The sequence below is a fragment of the Nyctereutes procyonoides genome, unplaced genomic scaffold (assembly GCF_905146905.1).
Source record: "Nyctereutes procyonoides isolate TBG_1078 unplaced genomic scaffold, NYPRO_anot_genome, whole genome shotgun sequence".
Classification (NCBI taxonomy): domain Eukaryota; kingdom Metazoa; phylum Chordata; class Mammalia; order Carnivora; family Canidae; genus Nyctereutes; species Nyctereutes procyonoides.
The window spans coordinates 46,072,543-46,096,783 of record NW_026575126.1 but is presented as its reverse complement, the minus strand read 5'-3'; the positions used below and the strand labels follow the sequence as shown (position 1 = coordinate 46,096,783).

The 24,241-nt window shown below is 45.5% G+C and overlaps 1 protein-coding gene across 6 annotated transcripts in view; it reads right to left on the bottom strand.

Moving 5' to 3' along the window:
• CLEC16A (C-type lectin domain containing 16A) overlaps window positions 1–24,241 on the bottom strand; it is a 200,751-nt gene that overhangs the window by 125,050 nt on the left and 51,460 nt on the right. For all 6 annotated transcript variants that reach the window (XM_055341054.1, XM_055341056.1, XM_055341055.1 and 3 more), the window contains exons 11-12: window positions 14,084–14,216; window positions 10,184–10,284 (exon numbers count right to left, since the gene is read on the bottom strand). In XM_055341054.1, coding sequence (XP_055197029.1) covers window positions 10,184–10,284; window positions 14,084–14,216 — 234 coding nt within the window. The remainder of the gene's footprint in view (window positions 1–10,183; window positions 10,285–14,083; window positions 14,217–24,241) is intronic.

Genomic DNA, 24,241 nt, shown 5'->3' with positions numbered 1-24,241 from the left:
GGCTTCCCAGGGGAATTCTATCAAACGTTTAAAGAAGAAATCATACCTATTCTACTAAAGCTGTTTGGAAAGATAGAAAGAGATGGAGTACTTCCAAATTCATTCTATGAGGCCAGCATCACCTTAATTCCAAAACCAGACAAAGACCCCACCAAAAAGGAGAATTACAGACCAATATCCCTGATGAACATGGATGCAAAAATTCTCAACAAGATACTAGCCAATAGGATCCAACAACACATTAAGAAAATTATTCACCATGACCAAGTAGGATTTATCCCCGGGATGCAAGGCTGGTTCAACACTCGTAAAGCAATCAATGTGATTCATCATATCAGCAAGAGAAAAACCAAGAACCATATGATCCTCTCATTAGATGCAGAGAAAGCATTTGACAAAAGACAGCATCCATTCCTGATCAAAACTCTTCAGAGTGTAGGGATAGAGGGAACTTTCCTCGATATCTTGAAAGCCATCTACGAAAAGCCCACAGCAAATATCATTCTCAATGGGGAAGCGCTGGGAGCCTTTCCCCTAAGATCAGGAACCAGACAGGGATGTCCACTCTCACCACTGCTATTCAACATAGTATTGGAAGTCCTAGCCTCAGCAATCAGACAACAAAAAGACATTAAAGGCATTCAAATTGGCAAAGAAGAAGTCAAACTCTCCCTCTTCGCCGATGACATGATACTCTACATAGAAAACCCAAAAGCCTCCACCCCAAGATTGCTAGAACTCATACAGCAATTTGGTAGCGTGGCAGGATACAAAATCAATGCCCAGAAATCAATGGCATTCCTATACACTAACAATGAGACTGAAGAAAGAGAAATTAAGGAGTCAATCCCATTTACAATTGCACCCAAAAGCATAAGATACCTAGGAATAAACCTAACCAAAGAGGTAAAGGATCTAAACCCTAAAAACTATAGAACACTTCTGAAAGAAATTGAGGAAGACACAAAGAGATGGAAAAATATTCCATGCTCATGGATTGGCAGAATTAATATTGTGAAAATGTCAATGCTACCCAGGGCAATTTACACGTTCAATGCAATCCCTATCAAAATACCATGGACTTTTTTCAGAGACTTAGAACAAATTATTTTAAGATTTGTGTGGAATCAGAAAAGACCCCGAATAGCCAGGGGAATTTTAAAAAAGAAAACCATAGCTGGGGGCATCACAATGCCAGATTTCAGGTTGTACTACAAAGCTGTGGTCATCAAGACGGTGTGGTACTGGCACAAAAACAGACACATAGACCAATGGAACAGAATAGAGAATCCAGAAATGGACCCTGAACTTTATGGTCAACTAATATTCGACAAAGGAGGAAAGACGATCCACTGGAAGAAAGACAGTCTCTTCAATAAATGGTGCTGGGAAAATTGGTCATCCACATGCAGAAGAATGAAACTAGACCACTCTCTTGCACCATACACAAAGATAAACTCAAAATGGATGAAAGATTTAAATGTGAGACAAGACTCCATCAAAATCCTAGAGGAGAACACAGGCAACACCCTTTTTGAACTTGGCCACAGTAACTTCTTGCAAGATACATCCACGAAAACAAAAGAAACAAAAGCAAAAATGAACTATTGGGACTTCATCAAGATAAGAAGCTTTTGCACAGCAAAGGATACAGTCAACAAAACTCAAAGACAACCTACAGAATGGGAGAAGATATTTGCAAATAACATATCAGATAAAGGGCTAGTTTCCAAAATCTATAAAGAACTTATTAAACTCAACACCAAAGAAACAAACAATCCAATCATGAAATGGGCAAAAGACATGAAGAGAACTCTCACAGAGGAAGACATAGACATGGCCAACATGCACATGAGAAAATGCTCTGCATCACTTGCCATCAGGGAAATACAAATCAAAACCACAATGAGATACCACCTCACACCAGTGAGAATGGGGAAAATTAATAAGGCAGGAAACAACAAATGTTGGAGAGGATGTGGAGAAAAGGGAACCCTCTTACACTGTTGGTGGGAATGTGAACTGGTGCAGCCACTCTGGAAAACTGTGTGGAGGTTCCTCAAAGAATTAAAAATAGACCTGCCCTACGACCCAGCAATTGCACTGTTAGGGATTTACCCCGAAGATTCAGATGCAATGAAACGCCGGGGCACCTGCACCCCGATGTTTCTAGCAGCCATGTCCACAATAGCCAAACTGTGGAAGGAGCCTCGGTGCCCATCGAAAGATGAATGGATAAAGAAGATGTGGTTTATGTATACAATGGAATATTACTCAGCCATTAGAAACGACAAATACCCACCATTTGCTTCAACGTGGATGGAACTGGAGGGTATTATGCTGAGTAAAGTAAGTCAATCGGAGAAGGACAGTGTATGTTCTCACTCATTTGGGGAATATGAATAATAGTGAAGGGGAATATAAGGGAAGGAAGAAGAAATGTGTGGGAGATATCAGAAAGGGACACAGAACATAAAGACTTCTAACTCTGGGAAATGAACTAGGGGTGGTGGAAGGGGAGGAGGGCGGGGGGTGGGGGTGAATGGGTGACGGGCACGGAGGGGGACACTTGACGGGATGAGCACTGGGTGTTATTCTGTATGTTGGTAAATGGAACACCAATAAAAATTAATTTATAATAAATAAATAAATAAATTAATTAATTAATTGATTAATTAAAAAAACTCAACAATAAGGAAATGAACCACCCATGAAAAACTGGGCCAAGGATTTGAACCAACACTCCATCAAAGACAATGTGCAGAATGAAGCACAAGGTAAGTCAGTATCACTAGTCAGATGATTAGTATCATCTCACTTTTCTAGTGAGAAAAGTGCAAAATAAAATCACAATAGGACACTACTCTATACCTAGTGTAGAGTATAGAGTACTCTATACTCTATTTTTCATTTTTAGTGAAAAATGGCCATACAAGTACTAGCAAGTATGTGAAGACCCCAGAACATTCATACACTGGTGACAGGATATAAATTATATAAGTGCTTGGAAACAAATTTGGCAGTCTTGTCTTTTCTTCTCTCTCTCTCTCCCCTTTTTTTCATAAAGTAGGCTCCATGCCTAATGTGGAACTTGAATTCACAACCTTGAGATCAAGACCTGAAATCAAGAGTTGGATGCTCTACAGACTGAGCCATCCAGGTGCCCCAGGAGTTTTTCTTAAAAACAAACAAACTTACAGTAATTCTATGATTCAGCCATCCTCTTCTTCGGTATTCACCCAAGAAAAAAGGGAATATATGTCCAGAAAAGACTTGTACATAAATGTTCCCACTAGCATATGCTTAAGAACTGGAAATAAGCCAAATACCCATTAACAGATGAGTGGATAAACAAAATTGTGGTACATTCACATAGTGGATTGCTATTCAACAGTAAGAAGAAATGAACCACCAATACACAAAACAACATCATGTATCTCAAAATAACTACGCATATTGAAAAAAAGCCATACCCCCTCCCCCAAAAAAGTACTGCATGATTTTATTTACATAAAATCCTATAAAGGGCAAACTAATCTATAGAGACAGGGAGCAGCTCAGTGTTGCTTGGGGAGAGGGGTGAGAGCAGACAGGGAGGAGGGGTGACAAAGGGGCAAGAGGAAACTTTTGGGGTGATGGATACGTGCACTGTCTCACTGTCTTGATGGTGGTGATGGTTTCATGGGTATATACAAATGTCAAAACTTATCAGAATGTATGCTTTCAATATGTACAATTTACTGTGCATATCCATTAGACCATAAAACTTTTTCAAGTACGATGGCTTTCAGCCAAGGTGGATTGGATATACCCTCCTGATTCAAGCAACTAGAAAACTAGGCAAAATACATTAAAAAATGATTATGACACATTGGACAGGACAACAAGCAGCACAGGGGAGTGCCCTGTGAGAGAGGAAATGAAAGCTGTGGGCCTAGGGACTGCTCTGGCTCACCATCTGGAAAGAGTTTCCAGGTCTCGGCACACAGAGAGAAAACCCCAACAAAGGCCATGGTCTCTCTGAGATGAGGAGGCAGAGTCTGGAGTGATGGGAATGGAGAGGAGGGAGGACCAGAGAGGAGGGGGCTGCAGACGAGTCTGTTGAGGTATTAGCTAAGTCCTGCACCCTGCATGCCTGTGAGTGAAGAGAATGACCTTCAGGAATGAAGCAGGTGGAACAATCCCAGGCTCACGTGGGCCGAGAAGAGCTTATGTTCCCAGCAGCCAGCATGGAAAGACCACCCAACCATGACCCATCAAGCACAGTTCTCAGAAAGGGGCTGCCTCAGTAGTAGGGCCAAATGAGCCTGAGACTAAAGGCTGTTCTGGACCAGCACCAACAAAGCTTAAAAGCTTCTAAAGGATCAAACCGATTCCAAGTAACTTAACTATGACCCAGGACAGAGCCCAAAATCCAAACCAGGAGAAAAATCAATATTAGAAACATAACTAGAATTATACAGATGATACAATAGACAAGAATAAGTCAAAGGAAGATTATAAAATATTTCAAATTGAATAAAAATAAAACCACATATATCAAAATTTATTGCATGCACCTAATGCAGTGCTTAGATTTATAGTATTAAACTCTTATCACAAAAGAAGAAAAGCTTAAAAATCAATGAGTAGCATGGGAAGGGTATGATTGGAAAGGAATAATAGCATGAGGGATTTTTTTTAAAGATTTTATTTGAGAGAGAGAGAGAGAGAGAGAGAGAGAGAGAGAGAGAAAACGAGTGTGCATAGGCAGGGGGCAGGGGAAAGGGCAGAGGGAGAGGGAGAGAGAAACCCAAGTGGACTCCACTCTGAGCACAGAACCCAAGTGGGGCTCAATCTCACAACCCTGAGCCAAAACCAAGAGTTGGACACTTAACCACCTGTACCATCCAGGCACCCCTAGCATGAGGGAATTTTTGGATGATGGAACTATAAGGTATCCTGATTATAGTGGTGCTGACCAAACGCATACCTTTGCTAAAATTCATACAACTATGCACAAAAAGGGTTAATTTCACTATACATTAATTAAAAATAATAAAATAAACATTATCTTTAAAAAAATCAATGATCTAAGCTTTCATCTTAAGAAACTACAAAAAGGGGATCCCTGGGTGGCTCAGCGGTTTAGCACCTGCCTTTGGCCCAGGGCGAGATCCTGGAGTCCCGGGATCAAGTCCCGCGTCGGGCTCCCGGCATGGAGCCTGCTTCTCCCTCCTCCTGTGTCTCTGCCTCTCTCTCTCTCTCTCTCTCTCTCTATGTCTATCATAAATAAATACATAAATCTTTAAAAAAAATGAGAAACTACAAAAAGAATAAATTAAATCTGAAGTAAGCAGCTGAAAATAAGATATAATGATCAGAAATTAATAAAATATAAAACAGTAAAATAATAAATGAAACTAAAAGAAAATCCCTTGAGTTTCAGTAAAAGATGAAATTGTTAAATCTCTAGCCAAACTGACCAGAAAAAGGCAAATGAACACCTAAACTACTAATACCATGAATTAGGACATTACTACAGATCCTACACACATTAAAAGGGCAATAAAAGAATATAATGAATGAGTTTATACCAATAAATTTGACAATTTAGATACAGTGACAAATTCCTTGAAAGACACAAGCTATCAAAGCTCATACAAAAAGAAAGAGATAAAGCTTCATTAGCCCTATATCTACTGAAGAATCTGAGTAGTTAAAAAACGTTCCCTTGGGGCGCCTGGGTGGCTCAGTGATTGAGCATCTGCCTTTGGCCCAGGGTGTGATCCCAGGGTCCTGGGATGGAGTCCCCCATCGGGCTCTCCACAGGGAGCCTACTTCTTCCTCTGCCTATGTCTCTGCCTCTGTCTGTCTCTCATGAATAAATAAATAAAATCTTTAAAAAATAAAAAATGAAAACATTTCCTCAAAGAAAACTCCAGGGCAAATGGAATCGCTGGTGAATTCTACCAAATAGCTAAGGAAGAAATACCAGTTCTATAAATACTCCTCCATACAATCCAGGTATAGGAAATACCTCTGAATTTATTGAATAAGATAAGCATAACTCTGAAAGCAAATAAAACAGAGAATTATAAGACCATAAACCAGTATCACTCTTGAACATAAATGCAAAAATCCTCAACATTTTAATCAAACCAAATTCAGCAATGTATAAAATGTGCCTGCCATACTAGATGGTACCAACCCAAAGTGAGTATCACCTGAAGGGATCAGAAAAAACTTCCTAGAGAAGGTGACTTGTGAGCAGACCTCCGTCGGACAAGCGAATTTCAATAGGTGCTAACACTGTGTGGTAGAGAAAATGGCAGGAAGAAACACAAATGAATCCAAGAAGGTAGAAGACTAGCGAGGAACAGGTAGGCATGTTGGTATTGAATGTGGGGACTGCCAGGCTAGGCTTCCAAAGCAGCTCATTTCTTTGGGAATAGTCTCAGACACGGGCTGAACCTCCTAGGGCCAAGTCTGTGCTATGTGACTCTGACCCTCAGCCATAACTACATGTTCCAGACTTAGACACACCCACCAAGCTGGAACAATTGGATCTCTTGTCCAAGAATATGAAATCTGAACAGAGACAGACTCCCAGTCTGGGATCTGTTGGGGCCAAATCACAATCTACCTTGAGGGAAGTCCCTAGAACTGTTGGGTCCTACCCTTCCCTCAGCTTTTCAGCAATTTCTCGGATCCTGGGAGCTGCCCCAGGGGCCTTCCCATAGACTTTCCCTTTTACTTAAGTTAATGAGAAGTAGTTTCTGTTGCTTATAACCAGAACTTTAAGGAGTTCATTGAGTACTATGACAGCATCCCCAGGTATATCTCTGTGAAAGAGTTCTATCACCAGATAAAAATTTGAACCCAAAGCCAAGGGTCTGTGAAGGGAAGTCAGAGGAACCAGATCAAGTTGGAATGGTGAGTGCAATGTGGATACTCAAAATGACGGGCAGAGGAGAGTAGGGTTTAAGTGAGAGAAAAAGGCACCAAAGGTTTCTGAAGAGGGGAGGGTGATGGTCAACATGGTCTTACGGAAGATCACCTGGCAGTGCTACGGAGGACAGATTATGAAATGGCCATATGTTTGAGACCCTGGGAGGCTGTGATAAATGACCACTGGCAAGATCTCTCTTGCTCTCTCATGCCTCTGGTTCTCACCTCCAGCATCTAGCTTAGGACCAGGCCCCAAGTCACATTCAGTTCTGTTGATCAGACAGGGTGAAGAGAGAGAACTAGCAAAACCTGATGACTAAATGCTGGGATCAAAGGAGGGAAGGAACTAAAGGTCACGGTAGTTTCAACCTTGGTTGGCAATTTCAACTGAACCAGAAATGGCAGGAAGTGTGATGAGGTCAGGGTACATACACTTCATGGGGATGAGCATAGTGTTTCAAGGTGGTACTGAAACACCTGGGTAGGAGTCTCCAGCATGCATCCAGCAGGAGCTCAGATGCAGGGGGCAAAGAAGTCAGGAGCCAGGGGAATGGGCGAGTGATCCCAGGATGGGAGTCTGTCGATCACATGGAGTCCTTTTTCTGCCCAGAAACTAAGGGCTCCTGTTTGCCACGCACCAAGCCAGGAGCTAGAGGGGATCACAGAAGTCACAGGGGTGAGTGAGACCAGAGGGGAATGGCAGCAGGATTCAGAACCCTCTGGGATTCTTTTAGAGGTCTTACATCAGGTCTACGGACTTGCATGTGAGCACAGTGACTTACACATAAGAGCCATCACGGTAGATCCTAGCCATAGTGGGAAAAGCCTGGAAAGAGTTTCAGTGCTGGGCAGTCTGGTGGCTCAGCGGTTTAGTGCCACCTTCAGCCCAGGGTGATCCTGGGCTGATCCTGGAGACCTGGGATCGAGTCCCACGTCAAGCTCCTTGCATGGAGCCTGCTTCTCCCTCTGCCTGTGTCTCTGCCTCTCTCTCTCTCTCTCTCTCTCTCTCTCTCTCTCTCTCTGTCTCTCATGAATAAATAAATAAAATCTTTAAAAAAAAAAGGAGTTTCAGTGCCATTTAATAAGGGGTTGATGGCAAAATAAATGATGCTCAGACATAGGATTAAAAAGAACAAGGCAGGGACGCCTGGGTGGTTCAGCAGCAGTTGAGCGTCTGCCTTTGGCTCAGAGCATGATCCTGGGATCCTAGATCGAGTCCCGTGTCAGGCTCCTTACAGGAAGCTTGCTTCTCCCTCTGCCCTACCCGCTGTGTCTCTCATGAATAAATAAAATCTTAAAAAAAAAAAAAAACGAACTAGGCAGGGGCACCTGGGTGGCTCAGTCAGTTAAGCACCCAACTCTTGATCTCAGCTCCGGTCATGATCTCAGGGTCCTGAGACTGAACCCTGAGCTGGGCTCTGTGCTCAGCACAGAGTCTGCCTGAAATTCATTCTCTCCCATCTATCCCTCTTCCGCCTACCTCTGCTTGCTCTCTCTGTCAAAAGTAAAGAATAAAATCTTTTAAAAAATTAAGAAGAGGGCAGCCCAGGTGGCTTAGCAGTTTAGCACCGCCTTTAGCCCAGGGCGTGATCCTGGAGTCCCAGGATCGAGTCCCACATTGGGCTCTCTGCATGGAGCCTGCTTCTCCCTCTGCCTGTGTCTCTCCCTCTCTCTCTCCTCTCTGTGTATTCTCATGAATAAATAAATAAATTTAAAAGTATATAAAAAAGAAAATAAAAAACAAAGAAGAACAAAAAAGGCAGTTCTCTAGGGATGGGACATGATGTGCAGATACAAGACAATGTGAAGAAAATGGGGTAGGAACAGACAATAAGGAGGTACCTGTCTTCACATTTAAGTGGGGGAAGAGTCATAAAAATAAAAGCATATGTCCTTGTACTCAGGCTTGCAGAGATATCTTTTTTTTTTTAAGATTTATTTATTTATTTTAGAGGAGAGAGTGCAAGAGGTTTGGGGCGGGGCGGGGTGGGGGAGAGAATCCCAACCAGACTCCATGCTAAGCACAGAGCCTGAGGAGGGGCTCAATCTCCCAACCCTGAGATTATGACTTGAGTTGAAACCAAGAATCCAATGCTTAGCCAACTGTGGCACCCAGGCACCCCCACATAGGTATCTTTAAAAAGACACATAAGATGGGGCACCTGGGGGGCTCAGTGGTTGAGCATCTGCCTTTGGCTCAGGTCGTGATCCTGGGGTCCTGGAAATGAGTCCTACGTCAGGCTCCCTACATGGGGCCTGCTTCTCCCTCTGCCTGTGTCTCTGTCTCTTTCTGTGTCTCTCATAAATAAATAAATAAAATCTTAAAAAAAAAGAAATGACCCACAAGAAACTGCTAAGTTCTGAACCGCCTTAAGGAAAAGAGTGCAGGACAGAGATGGGAGGTGAGGCTTTTTTGACCATATATTCTTTTGCCACTAGACCACTTATTTATCAGGATTAATGATTTAAGAATAAACATGTATTATGTTGAGTGCTTTTTAAATGTCTCTAGACATAGGCTGTCTAGGAAAACCCACCTCCACCTACCTCCCAATCAGCTTATGAAACTACTAAAGCATCATCACCTACTGCAAAGTTTCATCTATGCCAAGCCCTGCTCTGGGCAATGGCCAGGAAAAATGTTCTCAGTTTCTTCGTTGAGGAGCTTCTGAGGTGGGGGTTTCAGAACCTGCCCATGCCAAGCCAGGTGGGGCATTCCTCCCAGGAAGGAAGTAAATGAATGAATCCTAACCAGGTCTCTGATCCTGACCACTCTGCCTCCACGGGGAAGCCAGAGAACCACACCTTTCTTCAGAAAGGAAACCTACACTTCCACCCAATCTGCCCAGAGTCTATTTTAGCCCTCAACCCAGAGCAAGAACATCAGCTATTATAAATAGCAAAACCAAGATGACAATTTGATTTCAGTTCTGATGTTAGGAACAGAGGTCGGATGCTAAGCCAGTCGTCAAAGCCAGGGGTCGAAGGAAAACCACAGCGTGAACGTAGTCATGCTGGGTTAGACAGGCACTTGCACCTCCCCCCCCCCCCCCAAACCTGAACTGCCTGAGCAACCAATTCCTGTGGCTTTGGTCTGTCCAAAAGCACCTGAGAAATTCTAACGAGGCCGAAGAGGAGTTTTGTGGCAGTTTGCCAAAACCAGAAAGCATTCCTCAAGCAAAGTGGCTTTCTTTTTTCCTTCTACAAGGCAGAAGAAGGATGTCACGGAGGTAGGAGAGGGGAGTAGGCTTACCTTTGTTATGAGACATGGCATACAGAAGGCAGAGCACAAACAGTGCATGATAATCGTCATCTTGGCTGTCCAGGGCGTGGTACACCATATCTAGGAAGGGTCTGGAAAAGAGGAGGGGCATACATGCATGAGCCTCTTGGCATAGAGGCTGTTCATATGAGCATATGTCGTCTCCCACTGACATATGGAGTGCTAGCCTCCTCTGCCCTTTGTGGCTCTGCCATGAGCATGCAGTGGGTCCACCGAGAGCTCCGTTCGACACCAGGCATGGGGGACAGGCTCTGCCCGTGGGAAACCATCTCCAGGGGAAACTGACTGCGGAATGGACCACTTCATCACTCAACAGTCGTGGCCTAGCTGTTCCACACACTACGGGTAAATGATGCAAAGTCCCTGCTCTTGGGAGGGACTCCCATGCCAGAGAACAGACGGACCACCACATCGTCACCTCAAAGACAGGGTGAAGAGAACAGGGCAGTGTGGTAGGCTGCCAGTACCAGACGAGGCACCAAGTCTGAGTAATTTCGGAACCTGGGCCCTGGACTCAAGACTACTCGGGTACCAATTCGGTTTCTGTCTCTTCTGAGCTGTGGACCTTGAGTTAGCTACCTAAAACCTCTCCATTTCCCCATCAGGAAGAGCTCCCAGGAAGGCTCAACGTGAAATGATGAAAGAGAGGCATTTAGCACAGGGCCAGGAGCACAGTGGGAAGAGTGCTTGTGCGTGGGAGCTGTGACCGGATTTCTATTTTGAGCCTTCCAAGGGCACTTCTCCAGGAGCCCACTTTGGCAGGTCCTGGCCCGGCAATTTCTTGGACTGACTTTCCCTGATGGGTAAGAATCGATGTGAGGGTTCACCTCGATGATGCTTGTGGGAGAGGCCGAGAGAGTGGCAGCAAATATCACAAACCACACACCCCAAACGCTGCCCTTCCAGGTGAAGGGCCTGGCCTGGAAAGACTCTTTATCGCAAGGATAATAGAATATGCACAGGTCTGGCCCTTTGACAGGAGGCTCTGAGCCCATGGACCACCTGCAGCTGCCTCTGTGGAGGCCAGGCTGAGGCCAAGAAAGCCCCTCAATGAGTAACTGAGGGCAAACGAAGCCCCTAGAAGGACACACAGCCACTGTCAACATCACTGTCTGGGGGTAGTGAAGAGGTATGGGAGAGAAACAGGGAGACTATTCACTGCTTTACCTTTTATACTTTTAAAAAACTTGAATTCTATGAACGTGCCAGTGATTCAAGATATTAAACTGAAAAATTCAAAAGAGAAAGTAGCACAAACACTCTTGTTACAACATTTCAAATAAACTTGCAGGACGCTAGAAAATGAAAGGAAGAGTCCTTCCTAAAGGGGACTTGTACATCCGGGCTATTTCTCCAGGGCCCCAGATCCTCCCCACCCCACATTGGGCACCGTTCGGATGCATGAATAGTTTTGCCGTGTGTGGATCTGGGTTTCTGTACGTGACTGGCAATAACACTTTCAAACTTAAGAGCAGGATGAAGTAGAAAACATTTTCTTGTAAACCAGCCGCCTGGAATGTGGATTGTGTTTTCATTCAAGAGCAATGCAAATAACCAAATGCCCAGTAGCAGAGGGACGGCTAGATGGGACATAACATCTTCTAGGAGATGAAGTAGCATGAAACCATTAGCATTTCGTTTACTGAGAGTACAGCAAAGTGAAAAAGACGCCTGGGGTTTGGTATCAGACAGAAAAAAAAAAAAAAGACAACGACGACCAATGATAGGCATGGAATGGTATAAGTACTGGGGACAAGGAGGGTACAATTCCCACTGAAGAACAACTGGCAAGAAACCACTAGAATGTTAGTTAACAGCTGCCATTGCCTGCTGGCAACATGGAGATCCTTTTCTCTTCTTTATGCTTTTTTCAAAATGTTTTTACATTTTTTGCATATGTGTTACTTTTAGAGGTTTAACTTTTTTTTTTAAGAAAAGGAAGAATGCTTTAAACATTTTTTCAGTTTCTTAGGCCTATATTTAACCCCGAATGCAGACACAGCCCACAATATACGAGGAACAGAACAGTTCCACTTTGTATGATACTGTTTCCTCAGACAAGCGGACCAATGTCAAGATCCAATTCATGTCAAGGAAAACACACTGCCCCCTCCTTCCTCCAGAGCGCCCTCCTCCTCCCTGCTCAGGGCCCAGAACGGAGATGAGGGAAGTCCGTGGCAGTGCTGCTGACAACCAGCAACTCAACACCTTCGCAAAGGAGAGGGCAACTTTCCACCTGGCATTTGGTCTCGGAGCCAAGGACAGCCCTGGCCCAAGGGTCCCCAGGGCCACAAGCTTACACCTAGGCTCAACTCAGGGCGCTAGGATCAGCTTCCGTTATCAGTCATGCGGTAGAAGATGTTAGTTAAGTCAATGAAGGTAAAGAGACAATCTCAGCTGACTCTAAGAAAACCCCTCTCTTCACTAAAAATTAGGGGGGAAGAAAAAAGAAGTTTCAACCGAACACTCGAACGTAACAGCTCATTTATTTGCCTTCATTTAGCAAAGCTATAGTGTTACCATATATGTAAAATATGTGCTCGGTTTCCATTTATTAGATCCTAAGAAACCCAACGCATCCTAATGGATGCTTAAAAGCAGCAGTTCATATTCTCTTAAGCAGATCTACCCCATTTGCTTATGCACCTTCCACTACTAGTCATTTGTGGTTTTTCCAATTATTCATATCCTCACTAATGCTGTGCCAAACAACTAAAAGTTGTTTTTCCCACCCTTTCTGTGTTTAGAATGATTTCCTGAGTTTTCAGAGCTTCAAGAGTGATGTTTTTTGCTGCCAAGCAAAATCAAAATGGTCTTAACAACAGATAACTCCCACCACACTCCAGGGTTTTTTATTAAACCCAACTGAAAATGGCTCCCTTGTGCATCTGATAGAAATTAAGCCCGACTGTTAGATAACTGAAACATCTGCCAAGCAAAGAGAGGTGGAGGAAAATACTGGTGTGCTTCAACTCTTCAATTTGCACTAATAAATAGGACGGGTGCGTGTGTGTCTCAGCCACTCCACCCTGAGGGCTCAGAAGTGCATGCTTTGTAGGCGGACAGTGAACTGCCACTGCTGTGCGTTTATTCACACTGCAGTGGGATGAGGCGGTTACTGCAGGGTCTGCCCGTGCAGTGGGGCTACGTGGGAGGGAAGTAGCCTGGAAATGAAGAAGTCCTCCCAATGGTTCACTGCACACTTTGGAAGCAGCCTTCCACCCAATTCCATTTTTGAAGGGGTGGCGCTACAGCAAAATTGCAGGAAATGTGGTATCTTGAAGGTGTAAGAGCTCCAGTAGGCCATCAATGAAATGAACAATCAGGCAGGAAGTTGAAGGTAGACAGCAGCATTAAATCACATGGGCTGAGTCATGAGGGCAGGCCCTGTGGACGGTGGTGCAGCATGGCAGTGAATGAATGAGGCAGGGAGATCCAAATCCAAGGAGATCCTTCCTGGGAGCAGCAGAGCACCGCCGGAGGAGGCCAGTACCCTTTAGGGCCCAGCACCGAAAGGCTTGGGGGCAGAAGGGGCAGTGGCGCCATGTCTGGGTCTTCCTCTTTCCAAGGGGTGAGCACTACAGAGTTGAGTGCCAGTTCTGTCCCTGGGCCTCTCGAGAGGGGGGTGTGCCTCTGGTGGCCAGAGGGCTGGAGAAGCAAGGAAAGGCAGGAAGCAGGACAACTCTGCCGAGAGGCAGAAGAGGCCATCTGGGCGATGGGAAGAGGCCCTGGGTTACCGTCGGTGGACACTCACCCTCACCACTCAGCCTATCTCCTTATCCTAGCGACAGAACAGCACCCCGCACCCTGATTGTTGGCTTGGCCTGGGGGCCCCCCACCCGCATGACAGCCTGAGCCCGCCGGTAGCACCTGCTCCACTGCGCACTCTCCAAGCCCGTGGCAGCGGCGCTCTTCTCTTCGTCCGTAGTGTTCTGTTCCTGCACAGAGGTGTTGGCCGCCAACTCTGGGAGCTTGCCTCGCTCCATGATCACCATCTCTATCTCTAGAAGCAAATACAGAGACTGGGATGAGCTCAGACGGCTTCACAGACCTAGATTTATAGACACCGTCATACTAGAGACAAAGCCCAGTAGATCGCTCCTCATGCGTCCAACAAGGGTTCACCAGCAGAGGCAGGAGCATCCGCAACAAGCTGGGGAGAAATCAGATGGAGGCCAGAGCCTCTCTTTCCTTTCATCTTGGCACTGCCAAGAATCATGGCCCTGATTCTGACAAAAAAGTGCAAATTGCAGTCATTTATCTCAAGATGCTTCTTAAAGCACTAAAATGTTTTATTTTGCTTTATTCATGTTTTATTTTACTGACACCACACCCACCTGGCTCTGCCTCCCTGTAGCCCCTCGTCTTCTCCAAACAGACCAAGGGACTTTACATGGAAATTAGCTCGTGTCACCCTTTTGTTCCAAATTCTCTACCACCTTCCCACCGCGTTGGGGATTAAATCCACATGCCTTCTACAGTGTCAAGGCAGCATGCTGCACAGCCTGGCCCCTGTCCACCTCTGACTTCACTGCCTGGCCTTCTCCACTCCACGCCTCTCCAGCTGCACAGAGCTTCTTCCGTGCTCTTTGATGGGCCTGAGCTTGTTTCTGCCCCAGGATCTTTACACAGCTACTCCCTCTGCCTGGAATACTTTCCCCCCGGGTCTCCCCTATCCTGGCCTGACTCAATGACATCCTTCAAGGTCCAGCTCCAGATGTCTTCTCAGACACCCCCTGCACCGGTTTTTCCTTTACCTCTTTAAATTATCAAAAATCCATTATTCCATTCAAATTTCCTTAGTTTTCCCCTACTGTCCTTTTCTGTTCCAGGATCTCATCTTGGGTACCATGTTACACCTACTCATCATGCCCCCTTAGGCTCCTCTTGGCTGTGAGTTTTTGACTTCCTTGCTTCTGGTGACCTCATGGTTTGAAGAGAGAGAACTGGCCAGGTATTTTGCAGAACGTCCCTCAATCTGGGTCTGTCTGATGTTTTCTGGTCACTAGACCAGGGATACAGGTTCCTGAGAGGAAGCCCACACAGGGGAAGTGCCCTCTGCAGCCCACTGTAGGGAGGCTACCAGCAAGGCTCAACCACTGCCAACACTAAGTCTGCACCACTTGGCCAAGCGAATGCTGGTCGTATTTCTCCACCAGAAAGTTACTTTCCCTCCTCCTTTCACTGCATGCTCTGTGGGAGCAAGTCATTAAGTGCAGCCCACACTTGAGGAGTGGGGAGTTATGCTCTGTCTCATGGAGGAGGGAGTAGCTACATAAATTATTTGGAATTCTTCTGGATAAATCTGTTCCTCTTCCCCCCCCCCCCAATCTCAATTTTACTTGAGAGCATCTATAACTGATTGGATTTCCTATTCTCTACTTATGGTTTGCTTGTTCACTTGCCTTCCCCCACTAGAATGGGAATTTCATACGAGTAGCTGCCTCATCTGTCTTGCTCTCCACTGGAACTCTAGTGTCAAGTCCAGCGCTCAGTATGCAGCAAGTACTCATTAATGGGATGGACAGACGGATGGCTGGGCTAGCCCAGAGTGGGAGGCTTTGGCGGCAGGCAGGCCCAACAGTGATGCACGGCCACTACAACATGTAGCAGGTGGCCCAGGGCCTCACCCGGTCTGCGCTCAGTTTTTGAGAGTGCACGTCATTCTTACGGGAGGCAGCGTGGGTCCACCACCCTCTAGAACCCCACTAGGCAATGGCTGTGCCTATGACTGTTGCCGGCATAGAGGAATGCACCGCCTGCCGGTCCACACAGGCCTGGGCCACCAACCCATTCCTCCCAGCGTGGACTGGAGCCTCCCACCCACGGGGCCATCACACAGGTGGTGGCTGACCCATGGGTTCAAGTGGTATGTGGACAAACGTTTTGTTTGCATAGTTTTGTGTTTATTTTACTGTGTGTTAGAAGAAGATTCTAACTGCACAGAAAACCTGCTCTTCTGTGGATGTCACTGCTTAGGAGAAGGCAAAATTTAAAGGAAAAAAATCCAAGTGAGTCAGTTCAGAGAGAGCTACTGAGTAAACAGCAGTCCAAGCGGCAGAGAGCAGGTGGTGGTGCAGACTGCTGTCTGAGAACCACCGTTTTCTTCCTGCGCCTGCACCCTCACCAGCCACCTCCAGCTGCATGCCGATGAGCCCGCCCTCTCCACCGAGGTGGCAGGTGCCTCAGTGGGGGCACAAGATGATTCACAGGGCAGTACTTCTCTAGGTTTTAATTATCCTCATCTTTAAACAACTTGTTTTGTTTTGTGATGCATCTAACCCTGGGACAGCAATACAAATATGTATAATTTACAATAAAGTGTATTACAATAAAATGTATAGACTTAGGAGATGCATGCTCACATGATATTTGATCATGTTTACCGAGAGAGCATGCCATCGAAAACATCTGAGGACTACCAAGCAGGACTGTGGTGCCAATGTCTGGCTTCCACACTGGGACCTCTGACACACCTCCTGCACTGCTGCGAGCTCTCCTCCCTACCAGCCTGGCTGACAAGGCAGGAATTCAGTTCCAAGGACTCCCCAAGGTTACAGGGCCAAACCCTAGTGCCTCAGCCTAGAGAATACACCTGCTGTAACATGGTTATTAATCTCCCTGGACACTCAGAATTCTGGAGCAGACAGCAGTTAAAGGTAATCCAGTCCAGTGCTCACCAAACTTAGTTGCATATTAATTTTGAATGCCAATTTCCCGTGGCATATCACTGACGGGAAAAGAGTTGCTCTGGGTAAGGGGTGGGTGGGTTTCCTCCTGCACGCCTGAGAGGCCCCTAAAGCTCCTTTCTAGAATTCTAGAGCTTCACACAGAACTGTTAAAAGCCACTGGTTCAGTCCTGGATACTGCATATGAGGAAACAGAAACCTGGAAACGTAGTGATAATATACCTAGAAAAGTAGCAGCAAAAGCCAGGACTACTCTCCTCCCCACTCCCAGGTCCCATCCTCGTGCAGAACCAGGCCCACAAGGACCTCTCCAGGCACAAAGAGGTTTCTGAACCTCAGTTCTGTCACCCTGGTTCCTACAGCCGTACCTCATCCAGCCGGCAATTACAGAGTGAGCTGCTCCACTGGGATTAATTCTCTAGATGAATATATGACAGTCCTTCCAGTGCCAAAACAGATTTCATCTGCCCCCTTCTTTTTTAACAATTTTATCCAAACAACTTTTTTTTTAAATCTTTTTTTTAAATTGGAGTTCAATTTACCAAAATATAGCGTTAACACCCAGTGCTCATCCTGTCAAGTGTCCCCCTCAGTGCCCATCACCCAGATGCAAACAACTCTTAAAACTATTGATTCTTCCTAGCAGCTCTGAACATCCTGAAACTGTATGCAAAATGTCATGTGGGCATGGTGGGGATGGGTGGCAGTGGTAATGGGTTTTGGGGGAGAGAGTCTCTCCAGATTCTCACAATTCTCAAAGGTTGCCAAGAGTCCCTGGGTGGCTCAGTCAGTTAAGGGTCTGTCTTCAGCTCAGGACATGATCTCGGGGTCCTGGGATTGGGCCCTGAGCCAGGTTTCCTGTTCAGTGGAGAGCCTGCTTCTCCCTCTCCCCGCCCCCTTCTCATGCTCTCTCTCACTATCTCTCTCAGGTCAATAGATAAAATCTTTTAAAAATAATAAAATTAAAAAGTAAAAAAGTAAAAAAGGGTGCCAAAGGAGAGTTGGTCTTTCTTTTCATGGTGACTCAGGGTCAAAGTGAACCTCCTCTTTATGCCAGACCAGAATACCCAGCACAGTTCTGTGTAGCCTTCTGGGGCCCCACTCCCACACATCCCTGCTGATACATGGCTATCTCGGTGCAGCCTTGCTTCTCCTCCCAGGGAACATGCACCATGCTGCCACCAAGGAAAGCAGATCAGTGGCCTTGTATGCATGGATTTCCAGGACTTTGGCTCTGATGATGAATTCCCAAGAGGCTGCATCTGAACCTGCTATACCATGAACCTCCATCCTATCTGGGTTTCTATTCTGGAATTTGAAAATTTGAAAGGACTGTGGCAATAACCCAGCTCAGTTTAGCCCAAACTTCAGTCATCTGCCTGCCTCTATGATATCTGCCATGTGTATGTGTTGCTTGCACTCTTTGTTATTTACCTAATCATTTTATTTGATCTCATTTTTTTTTCTTTTGACTTAAATACATTTTAAAAGGAAACTTTAGGGGTGCCCAGCTGGGTTCAGTTGGTGGAGGCTATGACTCAAGAACTTGGGATTGGGAGTTTGTAGGGCACCTGGGTGGCTCAGTGGCTAAGCATCTGCCTTTGGCTCAGGATGTGATTCCAGGGTCCTGGGATCGAGTCCCACATCAGGCTCCCCACAGGGAGTCTGCTTCTCCCTCTGTCTGTCTTTGCCTCTCTGTGTCTCTTATAAATAAATAAATAAAAACCTTAAAAAAGAAAAGGGAGTTTGAGCCCTATACTGGGTGTAGAGATTACTTAAAATAATCTTTAAAAAAAAAGGGAAACTTTAAATCACTATTATAGCCTTCAAATAGCCTTCAATTGAGCAATCCCACTTGCAGGGATTTATCTGGAAGATACACCCCTAACAATGTAAAAATGCACATACACAAGGCTATTCACTGAAGTATTACTTGTAATTGCAAAATATTGGAAACTACCTAAATGTCCAAGCATAAAGATCGGTTGGATAAACTTTGGTGTACACACACACACACACACACACACACACACACACACCCTACAGCTGTAAAAGAGAATGAGGAAGATAGCAGTGAGCTGATACAGAGTGATTTCCAGGGAAGTCACTAAGTGAAGAGAATAGAGTGAATACTATGTGTCACCCTGTGTGGAAGAGAAAAGGAAGAATAAGAAAATATATATAAACTGGCTTTTTCTTACAAAAACAAACACGGGAAGGACATTCTAGAAAGTAAGAACGTTGGTTATCTACAGAGGTAGGGGAATGGGAATGGAAAGAATATGGAAGAAGGGCCACTTCCTGAACATACCGTTTTGCATAGTTTTAAGTTTGTTAATAATCCATATGTTTAAAAAAAAAAGAAATTCAATCTATAAAAATGGGAAAGAAGAACCCTAAACTGGACCTCCCACCCCCCAAAAAAGGACCAAGTATCTTTTCAAATGAATAGCATACCTACTCTTGACATGGATAAAAGAACAAAAGAAGGGCAGACTAATCCAAGTCATTACAAACATGATACTTGACTCTATACCTTCAGTTGGGAGACAGGTGAAGCATCGGAGGAGGGGGGATTGCAAACCATCCCAAACTCTTGTTTATTAAACAATAAATAAACTGAAACTTTTTACGACATATTGCAGGATCGAGCAAACAAATGTGTTGACATTGTTGGGAGCCAAGGCTCTACTGAAGAAGTGACACACAGATTTGGAACGGGGGAAGGCAAAAAAGAACGCTCTGGGAACTGATGTGCATTAGTAGGATTACTGGAGGCATTGGTACGCATTCCTGATTTCTAAGATACATATACGCATATGCATGTTTGTACACAGGTATATGTGTGCATGAATAAATGTGTATTTTGTGTATACACATGCAGCTGTTTTGTAGATCTGTCCACTGAAAGCCACTCCGGGAGCCATCAGCACATTTGGCACTCAGATCTTGGCCTCTAATACCACTGCACATTGAGAGGAACCAGGGTTTTTCAGAGAAATGGCTCATCCTGGGGATGGGCATTCCCCCATCCATTCCAGGAAAAACCTGGAATACCTTATGAAACCAGAAAGTGTAAGGACTGCCCAAAAGAAATGATGGGAGCGCCACACCAGGACACAGCAGTCAGCTCAGAAGTGTTCCCAATGGCCAAATCTGGGACAATTTGAGCACCAAATTAATTAAATCAGTAATGAAACATAAACCACTAAAAACTGGAATCCACGAGTCCATGCCAAGAACCGATAAAGAAAGAATTGGGAAGAAGGGGGGAATCTTGCATAGTGGAATGCTCAGTGGAATGCTGAAGGCTGACTTTTAAACTCGGAGAGAGAGTGCTGATGTTGGAAAAAAAATCAACATTTTCAGCACCATTCTGGTAAAGACTGGATCAGGCAAGTATCGTCGATGAATGCCAGCTCCCAGGGATGAGGCCCAGGATACCTGCATCATCTCTAAGCATCTTCCCCATGTACTGCAAATTAGTTGTAAAGAAAAGAGAAAGCAATTATACAGTGGAGGGAATGGGAAGTACCTCGGCCAGGTGACCAATATTCACATCACCCGTGAGGGTCAGGAGGCCATCAGGTGCCTCCAGGTGGGACACCCCGAGAAGGACATGACACCACCTAAGCCATAGTCCAGTCAGGAATGTATAACTTCCATCTAATCACAAAGAAAACATCAAAGACAGAATAGGGAACATTTTATTAAAATAAAAGAGGGAGAGGTTCTGCATTCTTCAACAATGTCAATGTTGTAAAAGAGAAGGTTGTGGAAAAATGTTCCAGAGTCACGAAGGCCAAAGAGACATGACAATTAAAGGCACTACCTGAATCTAGACTGGGTTTTCTATTGGTGGCGGGGTAGAGCGGGGAGGTGGGGGGGGGGGGCGGGGAGGATATGCTCTAAAGGAGATTACTGGGCACACAGACAACTCCAAATAGGGACAGCAGAAACCTACACTGAGGTGGACGGCTACCCTGGGGTCACAAGAGCGATTGTCCAATTCTTAGCAACCAAGTGCTGCCGCGTATATGGGGAAGCAATAGGATGGATGCAACTTACCCAGGAAAAAAGCATGTGTGTGCATGGACAGAGAGAGGGAAAACATAAGAAAGTAAAGGGGCTACAATATATTAAAAGATGAAACTGGGTAAAAAAGTAAACAGGTGTTCTTTACACTGTTTTTGTTTTTCCAAATTCTTATAAATTTGAAATTATTTTCAAATGAAAAAAAATGCCTCATTACTACTCTAAGCATATAGCCACAGTGTAGACAGGAAGCAAGTGTGAAAATGTACATGATGAGGGACCAACCAGGAGTGAGGCCTACTGTGTGCTGGAAAGGGGGGAACGTGAGGGAGGCGAGGAGGACACCAGCTCAGGCTGCCCTGGAGCTGCTGTCAACAAGAATCTCACCGCCCCGTCCCACCTAAAACCATCCCCATATCCTGCAGCTGGGGCAGTGCTGATCTACCCTAATCTCTGCATGCTAAATAAAGAAGGGGAAACTAAGGTACAGAGGGATCGAGGTGTTGGGAGCAACATCCCTGCTGCTGCGGCTCCTCTCCCAGCACTACCCATTGGCCACATCCCGGAAAGGAAAAAATCTGTGTGGTTATAGTCCCAGCACCAGGGAGGCACCAGGACCCATAATCTTGAAGGCTCTAGCACCCCAGTCTGGTGGGTGGTATGACCCCTTTATACAACAGGAGTGTTGAGCCCCTGAGAGTCAAGGAATGTCCTTGTGAGGCTGAGTGGCTGGGCGTGGGAACCCAGATCTCCAGCATCTCTGGTTTCACAGGCCTGCCCTGGCCCTCCTTGGCCTCTATCATTTCCACAAAAACCCCCAAGGCAGGAGAGGATTTGCAGACCCGTGGTCATAGCAGTCATGATGGCCAAAAGGTAGAAGCAACCCAAGTGTCCATCAAGGAGTGAATGGATAAGCAAAAATGTGGTATATCCAAAAAATGGAATATCATTCAGCCTTAAAAAGGAAGTCCTGGCACAGGTGACACCACGGATGAACCTTGAGGACATGACGCTAAGTGAAATAAGATAGTCACAAAAAACAAATGCTGCATGGTCCCATTTATAGGAAGTACGTAGAACAGTCAGATTCAAAGAGGGAGAAAGTGGAAAGGTGGTTGCTGGGAGAGGGAGGGGGGAGATAGGGAGTTAATGTTTAACGAGGACAGAGTTTCAGTTCAGGAAGAGGAAAAGACGGGTAGAGACGGATGGTGGTTCTGTTGCACAATAGCAGGAATGTACAGGAGAGGCCGGAGGACTCTCAGCACCCCAGGAGGTCAACCTCTCCCCCTCTAAATGACAGCTCTGGCCAGATCCCTGAGCTTCCCTGTGCTCTGACACTCTGATTTCTTTAAATAACAGCAATAATCCATCAACTTGCCCAGGATGATATACATTCTAATCTGATTAATATTTGGTAAATGAAGTGCTTTTCAGGGAAATGGCAGGCATGACCTCCCAACAGTCTTTGACTTCACAAATTCAAGGATTTTCTGAGTTGCCCTCTGTGTTCTACATTCCAGGAATCAAAATGAGGACAGACAATAAAAAGGGGGAAGGGGAGAATAAGAAAGCTTTAACGAGAACGGTCAGGGAAGGAGGAGAAAGATGCCCTTGCTGGTTACCTAGGAAATAAGGGAAGGACTGTATGCTATTGGCTGGCTTTGAAGCAGATTTCAAGAGGAAAATAGCTCCTGGCAACAACAGGGTGTGTATGAGCTGAGGATTTGGGGGGAACCTCTTCCTTTGTTTTGTGTTTTGCCTTCCCTGAACAGCACAAGGTTGAATTTAGATTTTTTTTTTTTTCTGGGAAGTTCCTTATACAAGTTAAGCCCATTTGAAAAGGTGGCACTCCCACATCTTTACAATGGCGGGGCAGCCTCCTAATCCTCCTTCCCTCTCCCTTCCTGCTGTCCCCCACCACACACACACACACACACACACACACACACACACACACACACACACACCTCACTAAGTCATTATACAAATTAATAGAGAACCGGGCTTCACAGAAACTTGCAGTAGGGGGTGGGGGGTGCCCCACCACCAAGTCCCTCCAGCCAAGCCAAAAGGCCCCTTCAAGCTCCTCACTCTGCTCTCTCGCCTTTAGTGCTCATGAATCACATGGTTAAGTGCGGGGACAGACACGTTCTCATTTCTGACAAGCTGAGGGCTGGGCATCGTAAAGGCCTCCCAATTGGTAGAGAAGCAATGACTTGCCGACAGTCACAGAGCTGCTCAGGAGCAGCCCCTCCAGGGTCTAGGATTCAGACTCCAACCTCCCAATGGCTGATCCATGGCTCATCCCAATCAGGAAACTCCGCCAGCCGTGGGGCTGGCTCTGGGTTTTTAAGAGGAGCCAGAAATGAGGCCAGGGTTCCATCTCATTTCAATAGAGACTTAAAACAAAACAAAACAAAACAAAAAAACAAAAACACCAAAGCCGGAGTTCCAAACTTCCGGGTACCCCTCAATTCCCAGCTGACCTGGCAGGTTCAGAGTGAGAGTTGTCCTCTTCACCCCGTGCCTTTGTTGGGATGCAAGAAAAGAGCAGGTTTTCAACCTCAGGCCAGGAAATCGGTACATTCTTTTTCCATAGGGAAAAAAACAAAAGCTAAACCCTTTTCCTCAAACAAGATGTCCAAGCCACTCTCTTTCTCTTGTCCTAGGTCTGTTTATCAAGCTACTACTTTAAGAGACTCCAAAAAGAGACAACTGTCCTTTCAGACTGAAGAGAAAGGTAAGATAGAACGAGCACTGAGTAGACACTTCTTTGGCTTTGGCCATTAGGGCACTCTTCTCTGGCCTTTTAGTGTGCAATTTCTGCAAATTTAGGGGCCCTGTGATTTTCTTGGTTTCAGAATGAGTCACTAGTCCCTTGGGACCTGCAGTAGAGCAGAGGGTCCAGAGGCACACATTCATTTCACACTACTTCCTTGTCTGGGCTTAAATGTGGAGGAGGTGTGAATTCTGGTTGCATTTGTAGAAAAAGAATATGTTAATGCCACATTTAAATCAGGTCATGGCAAAATTGTGACTTGTGACCACATGCCTTTTTATGCCAGTGCTCTATATGTCACCTTTTTAAGGCAAGATTTCCCCACTAACATGGGGATGGCAGGGTTTGCAGGGGCACTGGTTCAGCATCTCTTCACTCAAGAGTCACGTGTGCCTGTCTGTCACAAGCAGGACATCACAAGAAGTCTCTAGATCTAGGGACAAGGCAAGAAGCTTGCTGGGGAAAAAATACTCTGGAGGGGGAAAGAGCCACATAGCCACCTCCAAAGAGCAAGGGAGCAGACAG